The sequence below is a fragment of the Mauremys mutica genome, chromosome 7 (assembly GCF_020497125.1).
Source record: "Mauremys mutica isolate MM-2020 ecotype Southern chromosome 7, ASM2049712v1, whole genome shotgun sequence".
Taxonomy (NCBI): Eukaryota; Metazoa; Chordata; order Testudines; family Geoemydidae; genus Mauremys; species Mauremys mutica.
Genome location: NC_059078.1, coordinates 22,604,610 through 22,628,253, shown reverse-complemented (window position 1 = coordinate 22,628,253; position 23,644 = coordinate 22,604,610). Strand labels below are relative to the sequence as shown.

Sequence of the window (23,644 nt, the reverse complement as noted above, 5' to 3'; positions counted from 1 at the left end):
ATTTAGGGGCTTGTGCCTGCTGGCCATGGCGTTCTGTCCCATTAAGGGACTGGATGACAAGGGAGCGGGGGGGGGGTAGACGTACATATAGGTACTCGTACCCCCTGAATGATACCATGCACTTGTGTTCCGATCGGAGGAGGGCCCGAGGAGTATGTTCCTGCCCCCGCCTCATCTGGGGAGGAGGAAGAAGAAAGGCCAGGGACAAGCGGGTCCTGTGTGGGCTCGCGCTCCTGGCCGACCTCCTGATCCGGTGGGATCTGGGAGCCCGGTGGGTGAACCGGGGCTTGCTCCATACTGGTCGGAGGGGGACGGCTAATTGTCGCCTCTGGCACCCAGAGCTCCGACGGAACGGAGCGAGATGGGAGCACCGGTATACCTCTGGCGTGGTAGTACGCCCAAGGTGACTAGAAGGACCACTGATAGGTCTCCTGGAAGACTCCGGAGGGCACATCGGAAAACAGAGTGGTACGCATATGAAGTGTCCGCACACGGCAACACTGATGCGTGGCTGGATGGCCCTGAAGGAGCTGAAGAGGCTTTGGTAGAGTCCCCTTCCCTAACTGACGTCGCTCGACGCGGCCCCGGGGATCGCCACCGGGAGACATACTGGTACCGAGAACGGGACCTGCCACTGGAGCTGTGCCGGGCGGTCGACCAAGAGCGCGAGGCTCGAAGTTCAGGAGTGGCTACGGGAGTCTCGGTGCCTGGGGCGGTGCCAGGATCGGGATCGGTGCCGAGTATACCGGGCCAGCAAACGGGACGCTGATCGGTGCCGCGAGTACTAATGGTACCGAAATAGAGAACGGTGCCGAGACTGCGAGCGGCGTCGGGACCTCGATCGGTGACGGGACCGAGAACATCTGCGGGACCGCGATCGGGAACGGTGCCGCTCTGCGGTGCCGACGCAGGGTGGAGTGAGCAAGACAGGCTCGCCGATAGACAATATAACCCGCACCGGCGGTGTCGGGGGTTAAAGCAGTGCAGGCTATGCCCTTGCCATCAACTCCCTCACTGTGGAAACGTTTCCAGCGTGGAGGGAATAGTGAGTTCGAACACAGCTCGCACCGGGGAGCGTTCAGGTACTGGACTCGACGGCTCTTGCGTGGCCGGAGTCTACGGTGCTGATACTGTCGGTGCCGGGCAGTACGACGTAGTAGAGCGCTCGGGTTGCGGAGCAGGCGGCTCGGACACAGCTTAAAAGCGAGCTCGACCACGGTCCGTGCCGCGGAGCTTTCCAGCACTGGACTCGATGGCTCTTGCCTGGCCGGAGTTAACGGTGCAGATATAGTCGGTGCCGCGGCAGACATCGGTGCCGGGCGATCCGACTGAGCATAGCGCTCGGCTGCGGAGCAGGCGGCTCGGATGCAGCAAGTATATTGTGCCTCTTCATCCTCCAGGAGAGGGAACCATGCCGAGTGGACGTTGGAGCCAGCGAGGGCCAGTGCCGGGAGGCCTTGGTGGTACCGGCGATCCGGTGCCGAGGGAGCGCTTCTTGAAGACTAACCAGCGCTCGGCGCCGAGAGCGGAGGAGCAAGAGCTGCCTCCCTCAGGAGCTGCTTGAGACGAATGTCCCGCTCCCCTTTGTTCTCGGATTAAAGGCCTCACAAATGCGGCACTTATCTGTTAGTTGAGATTCCTCAAGGCACTTATGAGAGGATCTCTTGTCGGCCTCCGCTCGTGGCTGGCCGAGCATTGTAAACCCTGTGGACCGGGCATCGGACCCGGCACCGGGTGAGGGGAAGGGGATAAACCCCAAACCCCTGAAAATAAATACTATACTACAAAAGAAATAAAGTTAACTACAACTATATACTAAACGAGAGAAACTACGAGTAGCTAGGGAAGTGGAGGTCAGCTAAGCCGCGCTCCACTGTTACAACGGCCGTCACGGGCGGAAAGAAGGAACTGAGGGGCGGATGGGTCGGCAGGGGTATATATCCTGTGCCATAGTGGCGCCACTCCAGGGGGCGCCCAGCCGACCCACCGAGTGTTGCTAGGGTAAAAATCTTCCAAAGAGCCGTGCACGCGTGACGCGCACACCTAACTGGAATGCATAGGAGCAATCACTCAAAGAAGAACACTATTTACTCTTATCACTTATTGGCATAGTCCCTCCCAGTGACAAAGTAACCTCTTGCCCGTAGACTAAAAATGCTGTCTCCAATATGCATCACAGGAAGTAAAGAGCTTGTCCCCACCTCCTCGTCAACTTAGTCCAAAGAGATCATCAAAACAGCCAGGCAGCCATTATAAAAACAAACAAGAGCTTGAAGCAGAATGAAAATAGAAATGTTTATATTTCTCAACTGCCGGCAGTTGTCTAAGGCCATGCTCCATAATTAAACCTTTACTGGCCTCATCATTTAAGGAGAGAGTTTATTACAAATTCTGGCCTGCTTTCACTAGCCTGGACTGCTCCAGAAATGGACAGCACTGAACAAATCAGAAAAAAGCTGGAGTCTCGCTTTTCTTTACCCAGCTGGAAGGAGACTGTCAGGAAAACCTGCATGGTGTCTCCTCTATACCCCAGAAAGCACAGCTACCAGATTTATAAATCAATGAATGGCTACAGACACAATATTCAAAAATGGATGTTTCAGGTTTCAGATGGCTAGTGTCTTCCTCAGTGAGAGCCAGTGCTCACTTCATATGTGGGAATTATCAGCTGCAGCTTGTCCAGAGTATACAGGACTGGAGGTCTGGAATAGGATCTGTACAGATCATCCTTCTGATTTCACTAAAGCAATGCAGAAGTGTTTGAATCATAGCTTATCCAATGGTATTCCTTCTGTTTTTAAAACTCTAGTATATTCAGATCAGCAGGCCTGATGCCTAGAAGAGGCTTCCTTACCCACCGCATCCCCAATCACCATTTCTGACTGTGAGCATCCACTCCATGGTGACAAGGCATGGCAGTCTCTGTTCCCTTGCAGTCTCTAGCCTCTCACCAGTAACTGCCAAGAGAGGTGCCAATTGTCATGGTATTTCCTTTCTACCAAGTGTTGCCAACTTGGCTAGTATGACATTTGTAATAGCCAGGGAGTCAACAAGAAACTAGCCCCTAGAACACAACCTTGTTTTAGTAGACCTGTCTCTTCTCATATTGTGAAATAGAAGCTTAAAGTCTTGCTGACTAATTAGGATGCCAACAGGGAATATATTTGTTTTGGTTTTAAGTTTGTTCTTCCCCCTGCAATTTCATGTAATGGTGTCTTCTCGATCCTGTAAAAATTGTCCCAATCCAAGTGTCAATTTTGCCCAGATTGTGTGGTAAGGTTCAGCAGATTAAGTGACACTGACAGCTGCGGCCTCCCTGGGACGCAAGTCGTGTGGCCCAAATACTTTCATAGATTGGAAGCACTAAAATAGAACTACACTTTTATGCATTTGTACAGCTCCCCGCAGTGGGGATTCAATTCTGATTCTAGGGGCTATGCCACTATCCTTGATAACACTGTTCCCTACAATTTTACCCTGTACCGCATATTAGTGCAACACATCGAAACAAAAAAAAAAGCAAAAAGACAACTACTCCTGTGATGTATGTTTAACTGCTTTTTCAACATCAAGGAACTAGTGCCTTGAACTGCAGTAGAACAGCACCCCCCAGTGGGAAAGCTGCTGTGACAATTTCAAGAAAGTCCTTCAGGGATGTTTGGATAAACTGGAAGATCCTCTTTCCTGGAACAAAAGAAGTTTCAACAAGCAGTCATTGTTTGAACACCTGCAGATGTCCCTGGACAGCTGGGAGGATGCCAGCGATGTTGATCCTTGCTGGCCAAAGTTCAACCTGCAACCTTTTTAGGCAGGAAGCAGGCAAAGGCTAGAATTTCATGTCAGAAATCTGGCAAAGGGAAAGGCAGAAAAACTCCAAACGTAGACAGTCCAAGCAGCATACGAAATAAGAGAGCTTCAAAATTTCGTTCGCTTTCCTCCATATCCGTGTACACTTCTTTGTGAAGGCCCCCTCCTCCCTCAGTGAGTACATCCACTGGGCCATAGTGCCCTTCCCAAGGGCATAAACTTCAGTCAGAGTGCTGAGAGACACATCAGGAAACGGCCTTAGCATTCCAGGCACCCACAAAGCTGACTGAGCACCTGTCAATTATGTCATACCCTGTCAATAAGCAAACAGCAGTGCACAAAAAGCTGCATGGACTTTGTGAGGCTGGAGGGAGCTGAAGGCCACCTGAAACATGTCACTGCTTCCCGACACTGACTGAAAGGGAGATCAAGTGGGAAAAGCAGAGGGTAGAGTCAAGATTCCACATTTATTGAAGACTTGCCCTAACTAGCATATTGCACAAGTCATAATCTCGTTTTACGCCTCAGTGACAGAGACATAGAAATGATCAATAGTTTAGTTGCAAAGTGCTTTGCCACTGTAAATAAATTCTCTATAGTGCTAGCTACAGTTGCACCAGGAACTGGCCCCCTCTCTACACAATCCATTTAGAATATTGCCTACAACAGGGGTTCTTAAGATTTTCCTTGGTGCAGAAAACCATTACCTTATGGACGCCTCACCTCATATCCACAGTTGTGTGGACCACTTCTTCCCATTTGGGATCACAAAATATCCCTATGGCAGCTACAACTATTGCTTACGTAGAAAGTATTTACATGATTTCAGATGTCCTTTTTTCCAAGCTGCTAAAGTGCATTGAACAGTACCATAGCCCCATTCTGCTGCACACACCACTGAGAATCTCTGCTCTACAGTGGCATTAAAAATGACAGCCCAGGTTGAACTTCACAAGAGCAGAGTGAGGAGCATTTTCAGAGGAAGGAAAGAATGCCTCCTAAAAGGCAAATTAACATCTTCCTTCCCCACCACATCAGACACCTGCAACCTTAGAGGACAGGGTAGAAAATCGTCTGAAACCACCCACCCCTTGATTCTTTTAATTAAATAGGGTCATGCTACAAAGAACTTTCGTAGAGACACATTTAGTAACATTTAGATATTGGGCAATACTTAGCTGTTATCAAACTGTTGGTTTTTTCACCTCATCATCTCTGTCGTGATGCTCATTTGCATGTCTTAGACATCTGCTGAATCCTGTTTTATAGCTAAATTCTCTGGGGCAGGAACTGTCTTTGTACACTCTTTAGTACCCATCAGTCTTAACATTCATTTTCAGTCTTTTAGGCATGTACCTGCAGCAGTATTTAAAGCACTAAAAGTCAACTGTTAGTTCCAAAGATGTACTTTATTTAATTATAAAGCAGATTGGTTAGGCATTAACTCTTTGTTTTTATTCTAAATGTCCACTGTACGATCATCAGATCCTGCCTCCAGGACATATCTGCTTGAAGATGTATAAAGTTCCACCACGAGGCAACAAAACACAGATGCACAGAACAAGTGCTATTCACCAGGAACTCAAGAACTGTTGGTCTAAACTGCAGCCAGTTCAAAGAAAAAAGTTCTAACTGAAAACGTAAATACAGTTCCAGGCCAGCCAGAACTGTGTGCCCAGAAGTGAGGTCCTTGACTGGTCTTTCTGAAAGACACCCCCATCAAAAGTCACCTCTGAACTATCTCGGATTTTGTATCAAAAACTCTGTTGTCACATGCTGCTATTTCAAAACAGACCCTGGATAAAAAACAGAACAAATGTTGTGTGAAGTTAACAAGTGGACTTTTATAACATTTTCTTTATTCATGGCTACTTTATTCCATCACTTTTGCCCTTTTTCCAATTCAGGTCCTTGTCCCATTTTAAGCGTTTAAGTTTCTATTGATAGGTACATAGCATACAGAGCCTGCAAAATTCTCACACATTTGGTAGAGCTTGGTGGCCAATACAAGAAGAGTTCTGGCCCTGTCTCTACTTTTCTCAGGAATATGTGATAGAAATGATTCTGTCATTCATTGAAGCACAAACCATCTTTTACATTTTCAGAGTAACAGTAGAAAATACAGTCATATTGGTGCAGTACAGAGAAACACTCCAACACTACCACTTCCCATTCTGGTTCCCAGGTTGACCAATACTGCTTGAAGAAGAAACTTCACTTGCAGGATTCTTTTGTACACAAAATGTTTGCATCTGTCAATATTTAATGTGCCTAGGACCAATCTACATTAAAATTAGAAGTTGAGGATTTTTTTTTTCAGTTTCCTTTAAGCCTTTTAAGGTGACTTCTCCATTTTGATAGGAGTGGCCCTCCAAACAAAACAGGAGGCCATAGGTGTCCAGGCAAGGGTTTCCACTACACGCTATTCAAGTCAGCAAGGGTATATTTTTAAGCGTACTTCAGAGATGGCAAAAGGATGCTTTCTACATGGGCAGTGACAAAGTTATCAAACTAATCTCCTGTCCAGAACCATAAATTAGGTACTTTGGGACAGATATGTAAATTACAGTTGTGGCATTCTATAGTAATGAACCTCACACAATTCACTAGAAACAGGCAGTCAAATGATGATATCCTCATTGCTGCTAGACTATTACTCATTTTTAAATGAGAGAAGTCTGGGTTTAATCAAAAGAAGATTTGCCTCTAAAAAGTTGTGACATGCAATTCCCAACTAGTTTCAGTGCCAGAGCTAAAAATGACTGTGGTCAATGGTAGTTAGAACATTTACAAGGCTTCTCCACATTACCAAGTTTTAAGGTTACAACTCTTCGGCACAATTGCTTCTCCCTGGAGAAACCTAGACTGACCTGAGTTTTCAGCTTATGGAAGGGAAAGCATTTCTAACTTCTACAGAAACTAGGCAACAGTCTCAAGCCAATAGTCAGCATTTGACAAGACCTAGCTTAGTTTACAAGACATTTGGAAGTAGAGACACCTTTGTAAAAATACACTGAAAATGCCTCACCAAATATGCCATATTCCAAAAAAAATATACAAAACTGAACACGTTAAACATTGTTTGTGCTTACAACCATAATTAATGAACTCCGGCATCAGAGGGAGAGATTTCTCTCACCTAATCCACTGCAGAGGAGTTGCAAACACAAAATATATGGAAAAAACATCCTTTCCAATACATAGCCCTCCCCCCATGTCTATTTATTGACACCTATAAAGGCTTCAGATCTATCATTCCTGCAAGGGGATGAAAAATTAAAGAACTGTCAAACTAAATCCAATTCAGGAAGTTGGTTTTCCTAATAATTAAAAATAATCCATTTTCTTTAAAAGTGTTGTTGCACATTTTCCAACATTTATAAAACACAAACAATATGCTAAAAAGTGAACACAAGGAAATGCACTTTGGAAACATTATTAAAATACATGTTCCTATAGCATGATGTGCCCGAGTTGGTTTTATTTCTTTTCACCTGACTGGATGATTCAAGAATACGCCTTCCCCTTTCCTAGGTCCATGAGAAGCTGGGTTTAGAAAAGAAGAGCTCCCATGCTCCCAACTTCACTCTGTTCCTTTACAAAAATTTCAAAGTACTGGTAAATGATAGTAACAGCTAGCAAGATTCCAGTTCCAGACCCAATTGCCCCAAGGAAGTCTGCCAGGACAGAGAGAGCACCAATGCAGAGACCACCAAATGCAGCAGCTGTGGGAATGTACCTGTAAAATACAATGGTAAAAGGAAAAGTACAGTCAGTCAGACATTAAGCTACCTTTCGCACCAGGGATTGGTATTCCTGTAGGACAGTGGTTCCCAAACTTGAGGGTCATGCCCCACCACACCATAGCCCTGTCCATGCCCCCACTGCAGCCTGAGATGTGGCCACGGGGAACGGGGGGGGGGGGGGTCGAGGCTGGGGCCATGGGCCAAAGCTTGGGGCGGGAGCAAAGTTGCAGCTGGGTTGTGATGGGCCCACAGCCTGGTGCGGCTCCGCTCCCGGCCTTGCCCCCAGCCTCAGCTCCGGGCTGGGAATGGAGCCATGGCCAGCAGTCGAGGCTGGCAGCTGGCGTGGAGCCAGGAGTGGAGGCAAGCCGAGGCTGGGGACAGGGCCAGGAGCCCGTGGCTGGGGGTTGGACCAGAGCAGAGCTGGGGGCGGTGAGGGGCTGGGGGCTGGCCAGTGGGCTCCAGTGGTGTAATAGTTGGCACACACTACTTATAGAGGAGTGATGCTGAGGTTGAGAGTTCAAACTTCACCTAGAGCACCAGTTTAGGGGGAGGGATAGGTCAGTGGTTTGCGCATTGGCCTGCTAAACCCAGGGTTGAGAGTTCAATCCTTGAGGGGGCCACTTAGGGATCTGGGGCAAAATCAGTACTTGGTCCTGCTAGAAGGCAGGGGGCTGGACTCAACCTTTCAGGGTCCCTTCCAGTGCTATGAGATAGGCCCCACTGTGCCCCCCCCCCAAGGGTTCCTCCACATCCCCCTAGGGTGCCATGCCCCACACTTTGGGGACCTCTGCTGTAGGATATACCTAGTTGGCAGAACAGTCTGAATCGAAGAGGTGAGTGTTTTCTATGAGGGAAAAATCAATCCCTTTAAAAGTAAGAACAGGGAGCTAGACCTCATGCAACTAGACACCTTAAATATTTTTTCAGCAGCTCCCCTGAAGTTTAAGGTAACTATTACAAATAAAAACAAAGGCCCTCAGTAACAGAACACCCTCTTCCTCCCTGGTCCAGCAATCCAAGAGGAGGAACATGCACTAGGCTCGGCATACTAGGCAAGGGGGCCCAAGCATGGCCTAGCTGAGGACAAACATCGCCAAGCTGCCTGGGAATGGAATGGAATAGACTGCACTGCAACCAAACACAATGGCAATTGGGTCCCAGGAAATACTCCATCTCATTTCAAGTGGCTTACAGCTAGGATTGGGATGGGGCAAAGCAGACTGGGACCTGTAGTCTCACTACATATTACACCTCCATATTAGAGAGAAGAACTGCAGTGGGAAGCACCGCAGAACTCAAACTGTCACTTTGTGCCCCACCTCTGCACCAAGTAGTTTATTAAATATTTGTTTGGGATTCAAAACAAAATCATTTAGAACACTGTAGCTCTTACCCATAGGAGGTATGTAACCGAGACATCTGCAACTATGATTAATAATATTTACTGTAAAAAGATTAATGTTTATGCAACACTTTGAAAATGTAAAGTGCTGAATATATTACTAATGATGCAGTAAAAATGAATGAAAATTGTTGCACGTATGCAGCCACATCTCTTAAGTTTTATCTTTCAGGCTTTTGCAGTCCTCACAACCACCAGCAGACTCAAGACCTGGGGTTCTCAAGCAGGGGGTCGTGACCCCTCGGGGGTCACAACCTGGGGAGGGGGCGCGAGGGTCCACGAGCTGTCAACCTCCACCCCAAACCCCATTTTGCTCCAGCATTTATAATGGTGTTAAATATATAAAAAGTGTTTTTAATTTTTAAGGAGGGGTCACACTTAGAGGTGTGCCATGTGAAAGGGGTCACCAGTACAAAAGTTTGAGAGCCACTGCTCAAGACCAATTAGAATAACTGCTTACAAAGTTAGGTAATTCCATACCCATCACCCTGCAATGGAGGACTTTTGGAGGTAACTGGGCCAGCTGACTGCTGGCCTGTTTGCGTGAGAGCTTTTACATCAGTGCGAGGAACCATACATTTGCATGCTCACACCATGGCTGTCAGCAAGGACTGAACCCAGGACCTTTTGCACCAGAGACACAGGTCTACTACCAGAGCTAAATCCTTCAGCTGTGAGGTAGCAGTAGACTGCAATGTTTGTAGGTCCAGCCTCCAGCAGGAGACATGGCCTTATGCAGTAGGCTAGCATATCACCCTAAGACTGAGCTTGAAAGGACATCCAAGTTCTAATCTTCCGAAGACCATGCTTATTGTAGCACTGATATTACATGAACAGCAGTATATTCCATACTTGGTACATTTAGCCACTGACATATTTGTAGCTCACCTGTTTAGTTCGTGGACCATGGAGGTTTCTCTGTGGCCCCTCATTACCATCTGTTGCTCTTTTAGTTGTTTGGCAACCTGTATTGAACCAAGAAATTTAGTTTCATTTTTTTAGGTTGATTTCACAGAACCACCTAGCTATCTGGAATCAAAAGCATGACATTTCTGTGATTACATGTCAGGCATCTTCCAAGAAACAGAATAAAAACAAAGAGGAGCTTTTCCCAATTATTGTGTTCAAAGTGTAAGATGCCTTGTTCCACTATTCTAAGCCATGATTAATAGCGTGACACACAAGCAAAACCCAACCAAGATCTGTACAGAGCTCCAGGTAGGAGCTCAGCCACATTTGGCAGCAAGCAGCCAGATCCATCCCAAATGAAAATGTTCATTGTGTGTATTCCATTTCTTTAATTATTCCTCATGATGCAAAAAGCTATTTCTTCTTAATTAAAACCTGTCATACCGTCAGCCATTTTACCATCTCCAATAGCTACAAGCAATGCAATTTAAGAATGAAATATTTTGTTCTTGAGTGTTACACATCTGAATGACTGAAGCTTAGATAGGCCAGCTACTGGTATGCAGATGCGCTGAACTATTTTTAACATACCTCTAATTAAGCGAGTCTGAAACTACTTCTAGTTATCAGTCCCCATAAAGATCGTAGAAAGTTAGGGTTAGAAGAGACCTCAGGAGGTCATCTAGTTCAACCCCCTGCTCAAAGCAGGACCAACACCAACAAAATCATCCCAGCCAGGGCTTTGTCAAGCCGGGCCTTAAAAACCTCTAAGGAAGGAGATTCCACCACCTCCCTAGGTAACCCATTCCAGTGCTTCACCACCCTCCAAGTGAAATAGTGTTTCCTAATATCCAACCTAGACCTCCCCCACTGCAACTTGAGACCATTACTCCTTGTTCTGTCATCTGCCACCACTGAGAACAGCCTAGATCCATCCTCTTTTGAACCCCTCTTCAGGTAGTTGAAGGCTGCTATCAAATCCCGCCTCACTCTTCTCTTCCGCAGACTAAATAACCCCAGTTCCCTCAGCCTCTCCTCGTAAGTCATGCGCCCCAGCCCCCCCAATCATTTTTTTGCCCTCCGCTGGACACACTCCAATTTGTCCACATGCCTTCTGTAGTGGGCAGGGGACCAAAACTGGACACAGTACTCCAGGTGTGGCCTCACCAGTGCCAAACAGAGGGGAATAATCGATCTGCTGGCAATGCTCCTACTAATACAGCCCAACATGCCGTTGGCCTTCTTGGAGAGCTTGTTTTTTCCAGGCACAGAAGTATTAAAATACTGTGTGTACGTTTTTAATGAGATAATTACCCTCACCCAGTGCAGCTGTCATCTGACCGCTATGCTCCAAATGTAGTGCCCCTGGCTACACACTATGCTCCTTATGAAGAAGTTTCTCTTTCATATTGTTCTGTTTCTACTCAAGTGATAATCAAGCATCTCAGACATCTCTATTCCTACATCACCCACCTAGGGTTTTTTGGGAGGGGCTGGGTGAGGCCATGTGATCCAGCGAATAGGGCACCAAATGGGAATCAGGAGATCAGGGTTCTACCTGTGACCCTGTTTTCCCCTCTGTAAAATGGGAACAGAAATGCTTACCCAGCTCTAAGTGCTTTGCAATCCACAGCCAAAAAGGCACTCCACATAAGTGGTGATATTACTAAGAGGTAAGTCTGGCACCAGGCTATACTGACCATTTCACAATATTACTGCTGAGGAAGTAATTACTGCAGAATAATTCTCCTGGTTTTATCCTGTAAACCTATTTCTTTAACTTACATCTTTGGCAGAGGAGCCAGAAACTTCAATCCATGTCTTGGAGAAGAAAGCACAGGAGCCCAACATAAACACAATATAGACTACTGCATGGACAGGGTCTTCTAACACCGAACCAAAGGACTCAGGGGGTGACAGATAATAGCAAAGTCCACCGACTGGATAAGAGCGAGCAGGGCCTCCAGATGAAGTATCCTGAAAAGAAACAAACAGGTTTGTACTGTTTAGTTTTGTGTCCCTATTTGTTAGCAGTTAGACTAACCCTGGTTAAATGCATCAGCTCTTCGTTAAGAGGTCGAGCTTGTGCGTACACATGGGCTGCACAAGGGAATTCAAGTTTCAGATTATGAGTAGTTTCTAAATTAAAGATAGGAACACAAGGGACAAATAAAAAAAATAAAATATACTGGGTTTGCAAGGGAGGAAAAAATAATAGCAAGCCACAGATTAAATACACATGGTAAATGTAGAAGACCACAGTCAATAATGAAGGGAAAGTATCAGAGGGGTAACCGTGTTAGTCTGGATCTGTAAAAAGCAACAGAGTCCCGTGGCACCTTCCCATGCGTCTGATGAAGTGGGTATTCACCCACGAAAGATTATGCTCCAATACATTTGTTAGTCTATAAGGTGCCACGGGACTCTTTGTTGCTTTTTAATGAGGGGAAAACCATCACATGTTGGGCTGTTAGTCTCAATGTACATAATTTTGCCAGGGAAAGTGTCAATATGTTTACAGAGATCATGCACGAAACTGGGCGTTCTAGTGGGACCCCTGCATGGTGTACAACAGGCTACAGAAAACAGGTGGATACTTACAGACCAGGTGCCCAGCAGGCTAACCAACAAGTTGCCACTGAAGCGAGCAGACAACATCTGGGAGATCACGTACAGATTAGATACCAAGGCAGACTGAAGAATGATGGGTATATTGGAAGTATAGAACAGCTTGATCGGGTAAGTGTTGTACTGGCCACGGTAGCGGGCAGATTTGATGGGGAGGTCCACTCTGAAGCCCTGAAAAATGTCAAGTGAAAACCCCACTGTAACTGAAGTAAAACATGCAGACAGCAGAGGCACCACACAACGTCTCAACAAAAATCTTGCTGTGAACCATGTGAGTGTCAAATATTCTACTAGCTCAGCTCTCTATTTAAACCCTTCTGCAAGACCTCAGACTGTTGGACAGGATAGCTTAAATATGTGAATTTATGAAATGCCAAAATACTCAAAGGTGGGTCTGAAATTGTAAGAAGAACTCAGCATACTGCCCAGAAGCGGAAATTTCAAAGCTACACATAAAAAGACCCCTTATTTGCTACTTATTGGCCATTTTGCTGCAATAAATTCCAAAATGGACTTGGGTTTTTATGGGCTCATGGTATTTTCAGCAAAATGTTGAGACATTTTTGGCAAGGTCTGTTAGTACACATCCATCATCTCTCTCAGCCTACAATAGTTTTCAAGCCTTTTGGGGGCCACAGAAAGCCAAGGGTGGAGTTCAAGCCTTTTCAGATCAAGTAACTGAAGCCCTGGCTGACACCTACTAGTCATTAGGAGTATTCTGTATGCACTAAAAAGGTGAAGTTTAACTCTTCAAGCTGCAGGAAAAAAATCCATTTTTAAAACACCCAGCCATGTCAGTTCTCATTTAAAAAGCCACAAAAGAGCCTAAGATTTTGAACTTCTTGAACTCATATTTATCTTCACAATTATCAACTTTTCTATGGAAGTATTGTCAGGATCTGTACTCAAAATTTATCAGACTGCATTTGTACCAGGAAATAGATGGCTTTTTTATATCCACTGGCAGTAGTTTTAAACATTATTCTAGATTCTGACTGACCTGGAAGTATATGACAACAGCAAAGACAAAAATGGTGGCAATCAGGTTCATGAGGTTAGGAAGGTTCTGGCGGTAGAAGGCCTCTCGGAGAGCTCTGACTTTGTCCGTACGAGTAGCCAGCAGATGGAACAGAGCAATAATGGCTCCTTCAAACTCCATTCCTTAAATGAGAAAGGGAGAGGGGAAGGACAATGAGCTCAGGTATCTTAATACCTGAACTGAGACATTTACTAGGCTTCTGAAATACAATATTTAGGGTGGGATTATCAGAAGCTCTTGCTGTTGGCCTAACTCTGATCCCACTAAAGTCAGTAAGGGCTTTACCATTGATTTCTATAGGATCAGTTAGGCCAATGCTGAGCACTTTTGAAAAATCCCACCCTAAAGGCAATTCCTTCGATAAGAAGCATGTTGTTAATATAAAGAAGAATGCAATTGTCTTCATAGCGTAAGGTACATCTGCTAATGCCATACAGGTATGGATTCCACACCATATGACTATTTTAGACAGTGCCAAAGAACATACTAGAAGAAAAAACAAGGATTCTATGAAACACAGGCAACAAGAGAGATGTAAACAGTGCACTTTATATCCGCAGAATTCAGAGCATCATGAAACACTGAATTATCCAAAAAGTTCTAGCAATCTGCACAAGAGAACAAATTTCTTGTTAGAAAGCTAGGTTTTCCAGAGTACTTATCAGCAATAGACACAGCAAAACACAGCTGCAAGGGATTAAAAGGGAAACAGAGTTGTAATCACTTTTTATGACAAAGTTACATTTCAAAGAAATGCATTGTTTTGTTTTCCTACTTTGAAGTTCTGTGCTTTGAGAACTCACTATCACAAAGCAAGCAATTTTTACTCTCCTGTCCTGCTGAAAAATCACACAGAAAGAAGAGCGTTCAAAATTTATGGACCCAAGATTCTTAATAAGCAGCAACTTGGATTCTGCCATAACTATGAATGCTGTGGGAAAAAACCACTGCCCTTTGAATAAAAGTGACATTTGAAATGACAGACTCATAAGCCTCCCAGCAACCAATTCTGAAGATTAGGAACCATTAAGAAAGGGTTAGGATAATGCCACCACATAAATTCATGGTATGCCCACACCCTGAATACTGCATACAGTTTTGGTTCCTCCATCTCAAAAAAGATATATTAGAATTGGAAAAAAGTACACAGAATGGCAATAAAAATGATTGGGGTATGGAACAGCTTCCATATGAGGAGATACTAAAAAGATTGGGACTGTTTAGCTTGGAAAAGAGATGACTGAGGAGGGATATGATAGAGATCTAAAAAATCATGAACGGTATAGAGAAAGTAAATAAAAAAGTGTTATGTGAGGGGGTAAATAACACAAGAACCAGAGGTCACCCAATGAAATTAACAGGCAGCAGGTTAAAAACAAACATAAGGAAGTACTTCCTCACACAATGCAGTCAACCTGTGGAACTTGTTGCCAGAGATGATGTGAAGGCCAAAAGTGTAACTGGATTCAAAAAAGAATTAGATAAATTCATGGACAATCAATGACTATTAGCCGAGATGGTCAGGGACACAACCCCATGCTCTGGGTGTCCTTCAGCCTCTGACTGCTAGAAGATGAGACTGGACAACAGGGGATGGATCATCAATAACTGTCCTGTTCTGTTCATTCCCTCTGAAGCATGCAGCACTGGGCAATGTCAGAAGACAGGATACTGAGCTAGCCAGACCATTGGTCTGAGCCAGTATGACCATGCTTATGTTGTTAAGATTGCCATTCTTCATTCCACATTCTGATTAAAGCATACACCTTTAAGGAAACACTAAAGGTCTGGTGGATGTATTCTGCAGACTTACAACGGACAATGCAAAGTAAACGGAGAACGCTGTGGACTGAACACGTGATCATCCTATATTATAGAGTTAAAACTTATTTGCACAACTGGAATTCGTTGCCTTCCTGTAAGCACCCAATACTTCCATCTCCTCTCTCCTTGCAGTTCTTCGTGTCCCCTACGGAATCTCATTCCCTATCCTTGCAACTGAGGATGATTTGATTAGTCTTTGGAAAAAGTGTCACTCAAATCAAAAATAGGGGTGGCTGCTGAGTGGCAGGAGGCACTCCCTCCCTCAAGCAAGGTAATATGCTGCCTAAATACAACTCATCTTAAACCTCTGGAGTCTTCTCTCACAGTATTTGCATTAAACATGCATTTGCACCTTGCATACAAACATCTCTATTATAATTAATTAGGATTCCACTTGATAAAAATTACATGGGCTGAGGGGTCAGGAGCACTATTTATTTACTATTTAACTTAATTTTCTTAATTTTTTCTTTTATGCATAGAAATACAACTTTTCTGTTGCTGAAATTCTCTGTGCTCTGGAAGGTTACTGTAGAAATTGCTATGTATGTGTGGAGCTTTAGAATGTGGAAGAGTGCACATGAAGCTACTCAGATAATCTAGTCATCTTTCATATTACAGAATACTTAAATCCTAACGCAACCAAAGAACACAGAGTATGAGTTACCTCGGCCTGTGTTCACAGTGGTGGGGCTGAATGCCTTCCATACAATAGTCTCACAGATGTTGGTAGCAATGAAGAGGGAGATGCCAGAACCAAGACCATATCCTTTCTGTAGAAGCTCATCCAATAGTAGAACTATCAGTCCAGCTACAAAAAGCTGCAAGAAAAGAAATAGCATTATTTACTGGAGGCATCATCCCCTGTTATTTTTTGTAATAATGCTAACTTGATACAAATGTTTTGTTCCATTAAGGATGACAAGGAGAATATCAGATATCCTCTTTGGTTGGCAGACACGTGTGCTTTCAATTCTCCTCACTCCTTTCTTATCACTCCATGAGGCTGAATAACTGGACCCTCTAGACTCCTTTAGGATAAAAGGGAAGTATGGTTTTGAGGAGTGATGTAGAGGGTGTGGTATAAAAGTTACCTGAATTGTGATAAGCAAACAGATACCAGCACCCATCTCAGATGGGTCTCCGTACATTCCCGTCATTACATAGACGATAGACTGACCAATTGTAATAATCATGCCAAACACTGTAAAAGAAGACAAAAAATACTGTCTGTTTATATGACATTTGCAGATCAGTGAAAAGGGTAGCAGGGAGGAGGAGTACACAATAACTAATGAAATAGACATCTAAATGCAATGTCAAAATGAAGTTTGAACCCTGAAATCAGTCACTGGAAACTCTAAGATCAACAGAAACACTGCACAGCAGCAATGAGAGAGAAAACTTATCTAAAACAGATGAAGCAACATTCTCAGTGTTAAACACTTTTGTTTGCAGGAAATATTTTTTTTTAAATACAAAGTAAAGCATTAAGCTGATATGTAAGCAGTTTAGGTGAATTTTTCTTCAGTAAACAGATTTTGAAACTTAACTGTTCCTTGTAAAGAAACAAGTTGTAGAGAAGATCTGACTAAAATTAACTGAAATCTGTATCTTGCATAGAGAGCATAGCAACATTTACTACTGAAAAGAGCCAACTTTAAAAGGACTTGAGTCTCAAGATGGTTCACACAAGAGGGACATCTGCAGCACAGAATTGCCTCACCCTCCTCCCACATCAAAATTGCCTTGATCACATTTAGAGGTCTAGGCGGTATTTGGGTCGCCATGGTCCATTTAATATTTGGCCTCTCTGCTGAGACTGCAGCAGGGACACCATCATGTGACACAACCAGTAAGAACTCAACTGAAACTCACCAGATAATTTCACATAGGCCAAGAAACAGCAGCCAATAAATCAGAGCACTGAAATACTGACAAATTCAGACTCAAGAAAACTAACATCTGGGGAGGCCTACATGTGAGATTCCAAGATTTTTCAGAGGATCAAGTTCACAACTTCCATTGTTAATGTCAGGCCTCATTCTAGATGAGCCTCCTTGATATGGGGGAGGGATAGCTCAGTAGTTTGAGCATTGGCCTGCTAAAACCCAGGGTTGTGAGTTCAATCCTTGAGGGGGGCATTTAGGGATCTGGGGCAAAAAATCTGTCTGGGGATTGGTCCTGCTTTGAGCAGGGGATTGGACTAGATGACCTCCTGAGGTCCCTTCCAACCCTGATATTCTAGGATATCAGCTGCTACTTACATTTCTGCGCCCCATTGAAGAGAGCTCTGTCTTTTGGAGTGTCCCCAACCTCAATTATCTTGGCACCAGCCAAGAGCTGCATGATGAGCCCAGAAGTGACAATGGGTGAAATACCCAGCTCCATCAATGTTCCTGTCAGATGCAGAAAGCAGAATGACAGTTGTTGCAGTTCACCATTTCCAGACCCCCACAAAGTGCAAAGTTTGACTTTTCATTCCTCCCACCTCCTCATGGTGCAGATAGAACAATAAGAGACACATGGCATCTCCTTCTCTGAGTCAGTTTAAAAAGAAAAGCTTTAGAAGGTAACTGAAGTTTGATGAAAATTAATTTGCTAGACAATGAATCATTCCTTAGTATCACTTGCCCTGCATTAAAGTTACTGCTTTCTGGCATACCTAGGTCAGATATAAGATGGTGTAGAAATGGTAAAGCTTCACTCTTCCTTTGAAGGATAACGTTCAAATATTTTTTGGTATAATCAGTCGCTGTGCAACAACGTTTCTCAGTGACATGCAAATCTCTGCACTTCCCATTATGCTATAATCAAATCGATATCACCTGATACATATACACACACACCTGAACTAGTATCAAATGGTGCACTGAAGTGATTGATACTGTATCTGATTTATATTAGCACAAAAAAGCTTCAATGAGCAACTGGACAACTGAGCAGGCAGCATAGGTTCTACTCTGTGTGACTGACCAAAGGTGTCAGTAAGAAAAAAAGTAGAAAGAGATCTTATAGCTGGGAATGTGCATCAGAATACATGGAATGTATTGCAGGAGTTTTGTAATGTCTATTATATATGGGTATTTATGAGCTGTCTTGTTTCCACTTTCTCTGCAAAAGCTATTTGCCCTTCACTTGGATATATGCAACTGATAATGTGTCTATCCATATAAAATTTGAATGCATTTGTGCCAATTCCATCCCCATATTTATCATTTATTTTCCATTATGCAGTGTTTATTGCTCCAATCCAGATGTTTACTTCATTAGAAAACAAAAATCTATAAACTAAGACTAAAATCCCAAATGTTTGAACAAATCAAGTTACACGGCCACTGGAAGTATAAAACCCCGCGCTTGCAACTGAGCTACCTGAAGCAGGATCTTACCTCTATTTGAAGCCAGAATCACTCTCATCCAGTAGAAAGGATCTGCTGAGTCTGATGACATGATACCAAACAGGGGAATCTGAATTTCCAAGCAATGAAAGTGAAGTGGGGTTAAATTAAAGCACTGACTTTGTTCTCCTTTTTATTTGAAAGGAAAATGAAAGAATATTACAAACATACCTGGCAGCATACTAAGAAGATGAAAAGTGTGATAGCTGTCCATAGCACTTTTTCCTTAAATTGAATCTGAAGAAAAAGAGAAAGACAGGAGTTAAACTGAATGGGTTGTCACTGGTCACAACAGCTGGTCTATTAAGCAAGTTAGCTAAACTCTATAATGTAACTGCATACTTATGGTAAAACACTAGACAGAAGCAAATTACTAAATCCCTTTTCATCCCATCTACACTAGATGAAGTCTAGAAGGAAAGATGGTAAACCTTTACTGAAACTTTCATCCAAGAAAACAATCTTATGCAAGCAGTATAAGGTAATCCCACTACTGATCCACTGAAATGGATTCTTAGTTTAATGGCCTACCAAAAAAAAAAAAGCTCTCAGCAAAAATGCCAATCTAAGATTATTTGTTCAAATCAGCTGTTTTTAAGGGAGATGGGGGAAAAAGGAAAGAGTATTTTTAATTTTAAGATACCATTTTTAGCTACTCTGAAATTAATTCTCTCTTAGATATATATCATCATATACCTCAGACCTTGCCAACGCACAAGTTGTACTGCTTCAACTATCCTGGTATAATTACAGCAGTACAACACCTACCGTGGATGCACTCGTGCTAGTATAAAGATGACTTATATTGGGTATAACTGTTCACACAAGGACTGTAATGGTGTAACTATTTCAGTTAAAAGTAACTGCACTGCTGACAGTTACACTGGTCCAAAAACTGAGCGTAGACCACACCTTAGGCTTAGAAATCTTCTCTCTTACAAATAGAGTCTTGAAGGACATCTCAATAACATACCTTCCTTTCTGGCTTTTGAATTTCAGGCAAGATAACACAGAAGGGCTTGATTACTTCAAGAAATTTAACTGTAAAACAAAATAAAACGTTAGATCGTAAAGTGAACATACAGATACGGAACTTATGGCAATCCTGATGATTAGTTACTGACATCTTAAAAAAAGGAAATTTCTAAATGTGCAAGGGCTAGGGACTAGGTGGTCACCTCACTCTTATCTGTCTTAGGTACATCTGGCTAACTGCGCTAACAAGGCAGTTGCACCTTTGAATGAATGTGATAACAAATGGCAAACTTATTATACATGGCTGATTTGGGTAGTTTGTAACTTACTTGAGAATGATGAGGAAGAGAATGTTAGTTTCACCAACTTATTTTGTTTTCTAGAGATATACTCTTCTGCATCCTTCCAACTTCTATTTGATGGTGGTTATTTGAGGCATAATGTGAATAACTGAATTTATGTGGAAGGTTGAAACTACTTTGGGGATGAATGATTGAACCCCTCACAGGCACTGGTTAAACAGTTACTCAAACAATCCCACAAGATTAGTGTGAAACTGCTCAGGAGCATGAGGAGGTTTACCCTTAGAAAGCAAGCGAGGTCTGAAAGTTACCTGAGCCTTAAGATTTAAGGAAAGGGGAGGTATCTATAATACAGGCCTGAACTATGAACTCTTCTTTCAGATTTAACAGTTATGAAATAAACTGTTTTTCCAAGACAGGAACATTAGGTCCAAGGAAATTCAGAGGGAGGTAGGCTGACTCTCTCAGGACAACAGTCGAATCTCAGATTGCAGAAATTATGTGGTAGGATTTACTTCCTTTATATCCATTTAATGAAAGACAGCACAAGAGCACTGAAACTCCGTCACTTTCAGTAGCTCTGTGGAAATATGAAATTCATACTAAATGTACCCTGTTTAAGTCTAGACCAAAAACAGTTTACTAAATATTAAGCTATTAATTTCCAACAGAAATTTCTTGGATTGTGGTTTTTCACTTTCTGCAAATACCACATCTACCTTTTACTTTTACAACAATGAAACCAATTTTTTTTCCAGAACCTAACCAGTTCCTCCTCCTCAAACAGACTACCTTGAAGATTCTATTAACTAGAGACATGAATCTCTTTCATTGCTTTGGGTTTCTGTTATTCAGAAAGAATGACTGATTTTTAGCTTAGGGCTACTGACCATGACCCACTCAGCTTGCAGTTTCATTTTACTATGGTGCTGCAACAGATGCCCTGGCACCCCTACTGACCTTTACATGATCCACAGGCAAGTGAAGTCAAGAGTACCTGTCAAGTCATCTAGCCTGACCTCCTGGCATCATACAGAGCCTTCCTACCAATAGAAAATTTGTATTTGCTACTTTGTATGCTGCTGAAAATTTCTTTCCTGATGTGACCAAAATTAGAATGCCCAGCTAATAAGAAAAGCCTAAGAAAGGGTAGAATGGATGCCAACATGAGAAAGCTAACCCTGATCCTAATACAAGCAAACTTACAAGGCAGCAGAGACAGGAAAGGAAACGATGAAAACTGTTCAACCGCTCAGCGTGCACATTCATATTACAAGAAGCTAATCTTGTTTTAACAGTTTGATAAAAGAATAAGACCTATAATGTGTCAAAAACAGCATTATGAGCCCAACATGGCTCTCAGAAATGTAACCGCTCCAATACCCCCCATAGGGCCTAGAGCAGAGGTCGGCAACCTTTCAGAAGTGGGGTGACGAGTCTTCATTTATTCACTCTAATTTAAGGTTTCGCATGCCAGTGATACATTTTAATGTTTTTAGAAGGTCTCTTTCTATAAGTCTATAATATATAACTAAACTATTGTTGTATGCAAAGTAAATAAGGTTTTTAAAATGTTTAAGAAGCTTCATTTAAAATTAAGTTAAAATGCAGAGCCGACTGGTGGCCAGGACCCAGGCAGTGTGAGTGCCACTAAAAATCAGTTCACATGCCGCCTTCGGCACCCGTGCCATAGGCTGCCTACCCCTGGCCTAGAGCCAAACACAAGCTAGTGGGGAAGAAAAGGCTCCTGGACAGACCCTGGGATGGCAGCACATTTCAGGAAGCAATAGTACCTCCCGGCCCCTGCACAAAGAGTACACTGCCAACCCGGGGCACAGCTGGGGGGGGGGGGAGGGAGAAGGGCGGCGGGTCGCTGCCAACCCGGGGCACAGCTGGAGGGGAGGGGGGGAAGGGCGCTGCCAACCCGGGGCACAGCTGGAGGGGGGAGGGGGGAAGGGCGCTGCCAACCCGGGGCACAGCTGGAGGGGAGAGGGGGGAAGGGCGCTGCCAACCCGGGGCACAGCTGGACGGGGGTGGGGGGGAAGGGCGCTGCCAACCCGGGGCACAGCTGGACGGGGGTGGGGGGGAAGGGCGCTGCCAACCCGGGGCACAGCTGGACGGGGGTGGGGGGGAAGGGCGCTGCCAACCCGGGGCACAGCTGGACGGGAGGGGGGGGGAAGGGCGCTGCCAACCCGGGGCACAGCTGGAAGAGAGGGGGGGGGAAAGGCGCTGCCAACCCGGGGCACAGCTGGAAGAGAGGGGGGGGAGGGCGGCGGGGCGCTGCCAACCCGGGGCACAGCTCGGGGATCATTCAGAGGATCCCGGACGCTGCACTGACCACGCAGCAGGTTCCCCGCCCCGAGCCCGCCCCGGGAGCCCCTCCACCGCCCCCAGCTCCCGGGCCCCCGGAGCGCGCCGACACTCACTCCCCATCGCGGCCGCTTTTGGTGTCCAAAGAGGGAGCCGAGGCCGGGCGCAGACGCCTGCTCACTCCGAGAGACACGTCAGTGCTCGAGCCCTACCGGCCCCCTTCCGCTTCCTGCCACGCACGGGGTCGCCGGCCGAGCTCCTCCGCGCAGGCGCTGCAGACTTCCGGCACCCCCAAGAACTACAATTTCCCGGCAGCCATCGCCGCCCAGTCCCGCCCTGGCCATAGGCTCCATCATTCCCATCATGCACTGCGCCCACCAGATACCACAACACCCAGCATGCACTACGGCAAGAGGCGCTTCGCAGACTAGTCCCTTGTACCTGTTCGACCCAGGGGACTATAATTCCCAGAATTCCATGCGCCTCCTGGGGTTTAGGCGATCTCGCAAGGTGGCCCATGGCTTGCTGGGACTTGTAGTCTCCGCTTGTTTAGCCGCCATCTTAAAGATGAGGGTCTAGGCATATTAGTTTTCTTACAGGAAGGGGCAACCTGGAAGTTTGGGAAGGGGAGGGAGAGGGGATGGGTTGGCTGTCAAAAATCATGAGGTTGAGATGAGATTTAAAATAATGAATACATGTATGGCTTAGGGCTGCCAACTTTCTAATTGCACAAAACTGAACACCCTTGTCCCGCCCCCCAGGGCCTGCCCCTGCTATGCCCCTTCTCTGCGGCCCCCATCCCCGCTCATTCCATCCCCCTCCCTCTGTCCCTCTCTCTTCCCCACCCTCACTCACTCATTAGCACCCGTCTGGGGCAGGGGGTTGGGGTGCGGGCTCCGGCTGGGGATGCGGGCTCTAGAGTGGGGCCAGAAATGCTGGGTCAGGGTGTAGGAGGGGGCTCCAGGCTGGGGCAGGGGTGCAGGGCAGGGTGTGAGGTGCAGGCTCCAGGAAGGAGTTTGGCTGTGGGAGGGGGTTTAGGGCTGGGGCAGGGGTGTGGGAAGGGGTGCAGGGTGTGGGCTCTTGGAGGGTATTTGGGTGACACAGGAACTCAGGGCTGGGGTGTGGGGAACAGGCTCCAGGCGGTGCTTACCTCAGGGGGCTCCCTGCAAGCAGCGACGTGTCCCTTGGCTCCTACGCAGAGGTGCAGCCAGGCAGCTCTGTGTGGTGTGTGCTGCCTCGGCCCACAGGTATTGCCCTTGCAGTTCTCATGGCGAGGGCAGCACGTGAAGCCACCCCTACAC

At 45.2% G+C, this 23,644-nt stretch overlaps 1 protein-coding gene across 1 annotated transcript; it reads right to left on the bottom strand.

The window, feature by feature from the left end:
• Positions 1-5,631: 5,631 nt before the first annotated feature.
• On the bottom strand, positions 5,632-22,654 carry SEC61A1 (SEC61 translocon subunit alpha 1). The gene is made up of 12 exons (XM_045024485.1): positions 22,460-22,654; positions 19,730-19,797; positions 18,928-18,993; positions 18,748-18,826; positions 17,623-17,754; positions 16,450-16,559; positions 16,023-16,176; positions 13,493-13,653; positions 12,466-12,663; positions 11,650-11,841; positions 9,844-9,920; positions 5,632-7,546 (listed from the first exon to the last, which is right to left on the bottom strand). Exons 1-12 carry the CDS (start codon positions 22,464-22,466, stop codon positions 7,360-7,362), a joined length of 1,431 nt encoding a protein of 476 aa, XP_044880420.1. The 5' UTR covers positions 22,467-22,654; the 3' UTR covers positions 5,632-7,359.
• Positions 22,655-23,644: the final 990 nt, after the last annotated feature.

Bases quoted from the DNA above. Each gene is read 5' to 3' on its own strand.
- SEC61A1 (XM_045024485.1), bottom strand. The intron at 18,827-18,927 runs GTATGTTTGTAA...TTGGAAATTCAG, and splicing joins TCTTCTTAGTATGCTGCCAG to ATTCCCCTGTTTGGTATCAT. The intron at 9,921-11,649 runs GTAAGTTAAAGA...GGTTCAATACAG, and splicing joins CTGGCTCCTCTGCCAAAGAT to GTTGCCAAACAACTAAAAGA.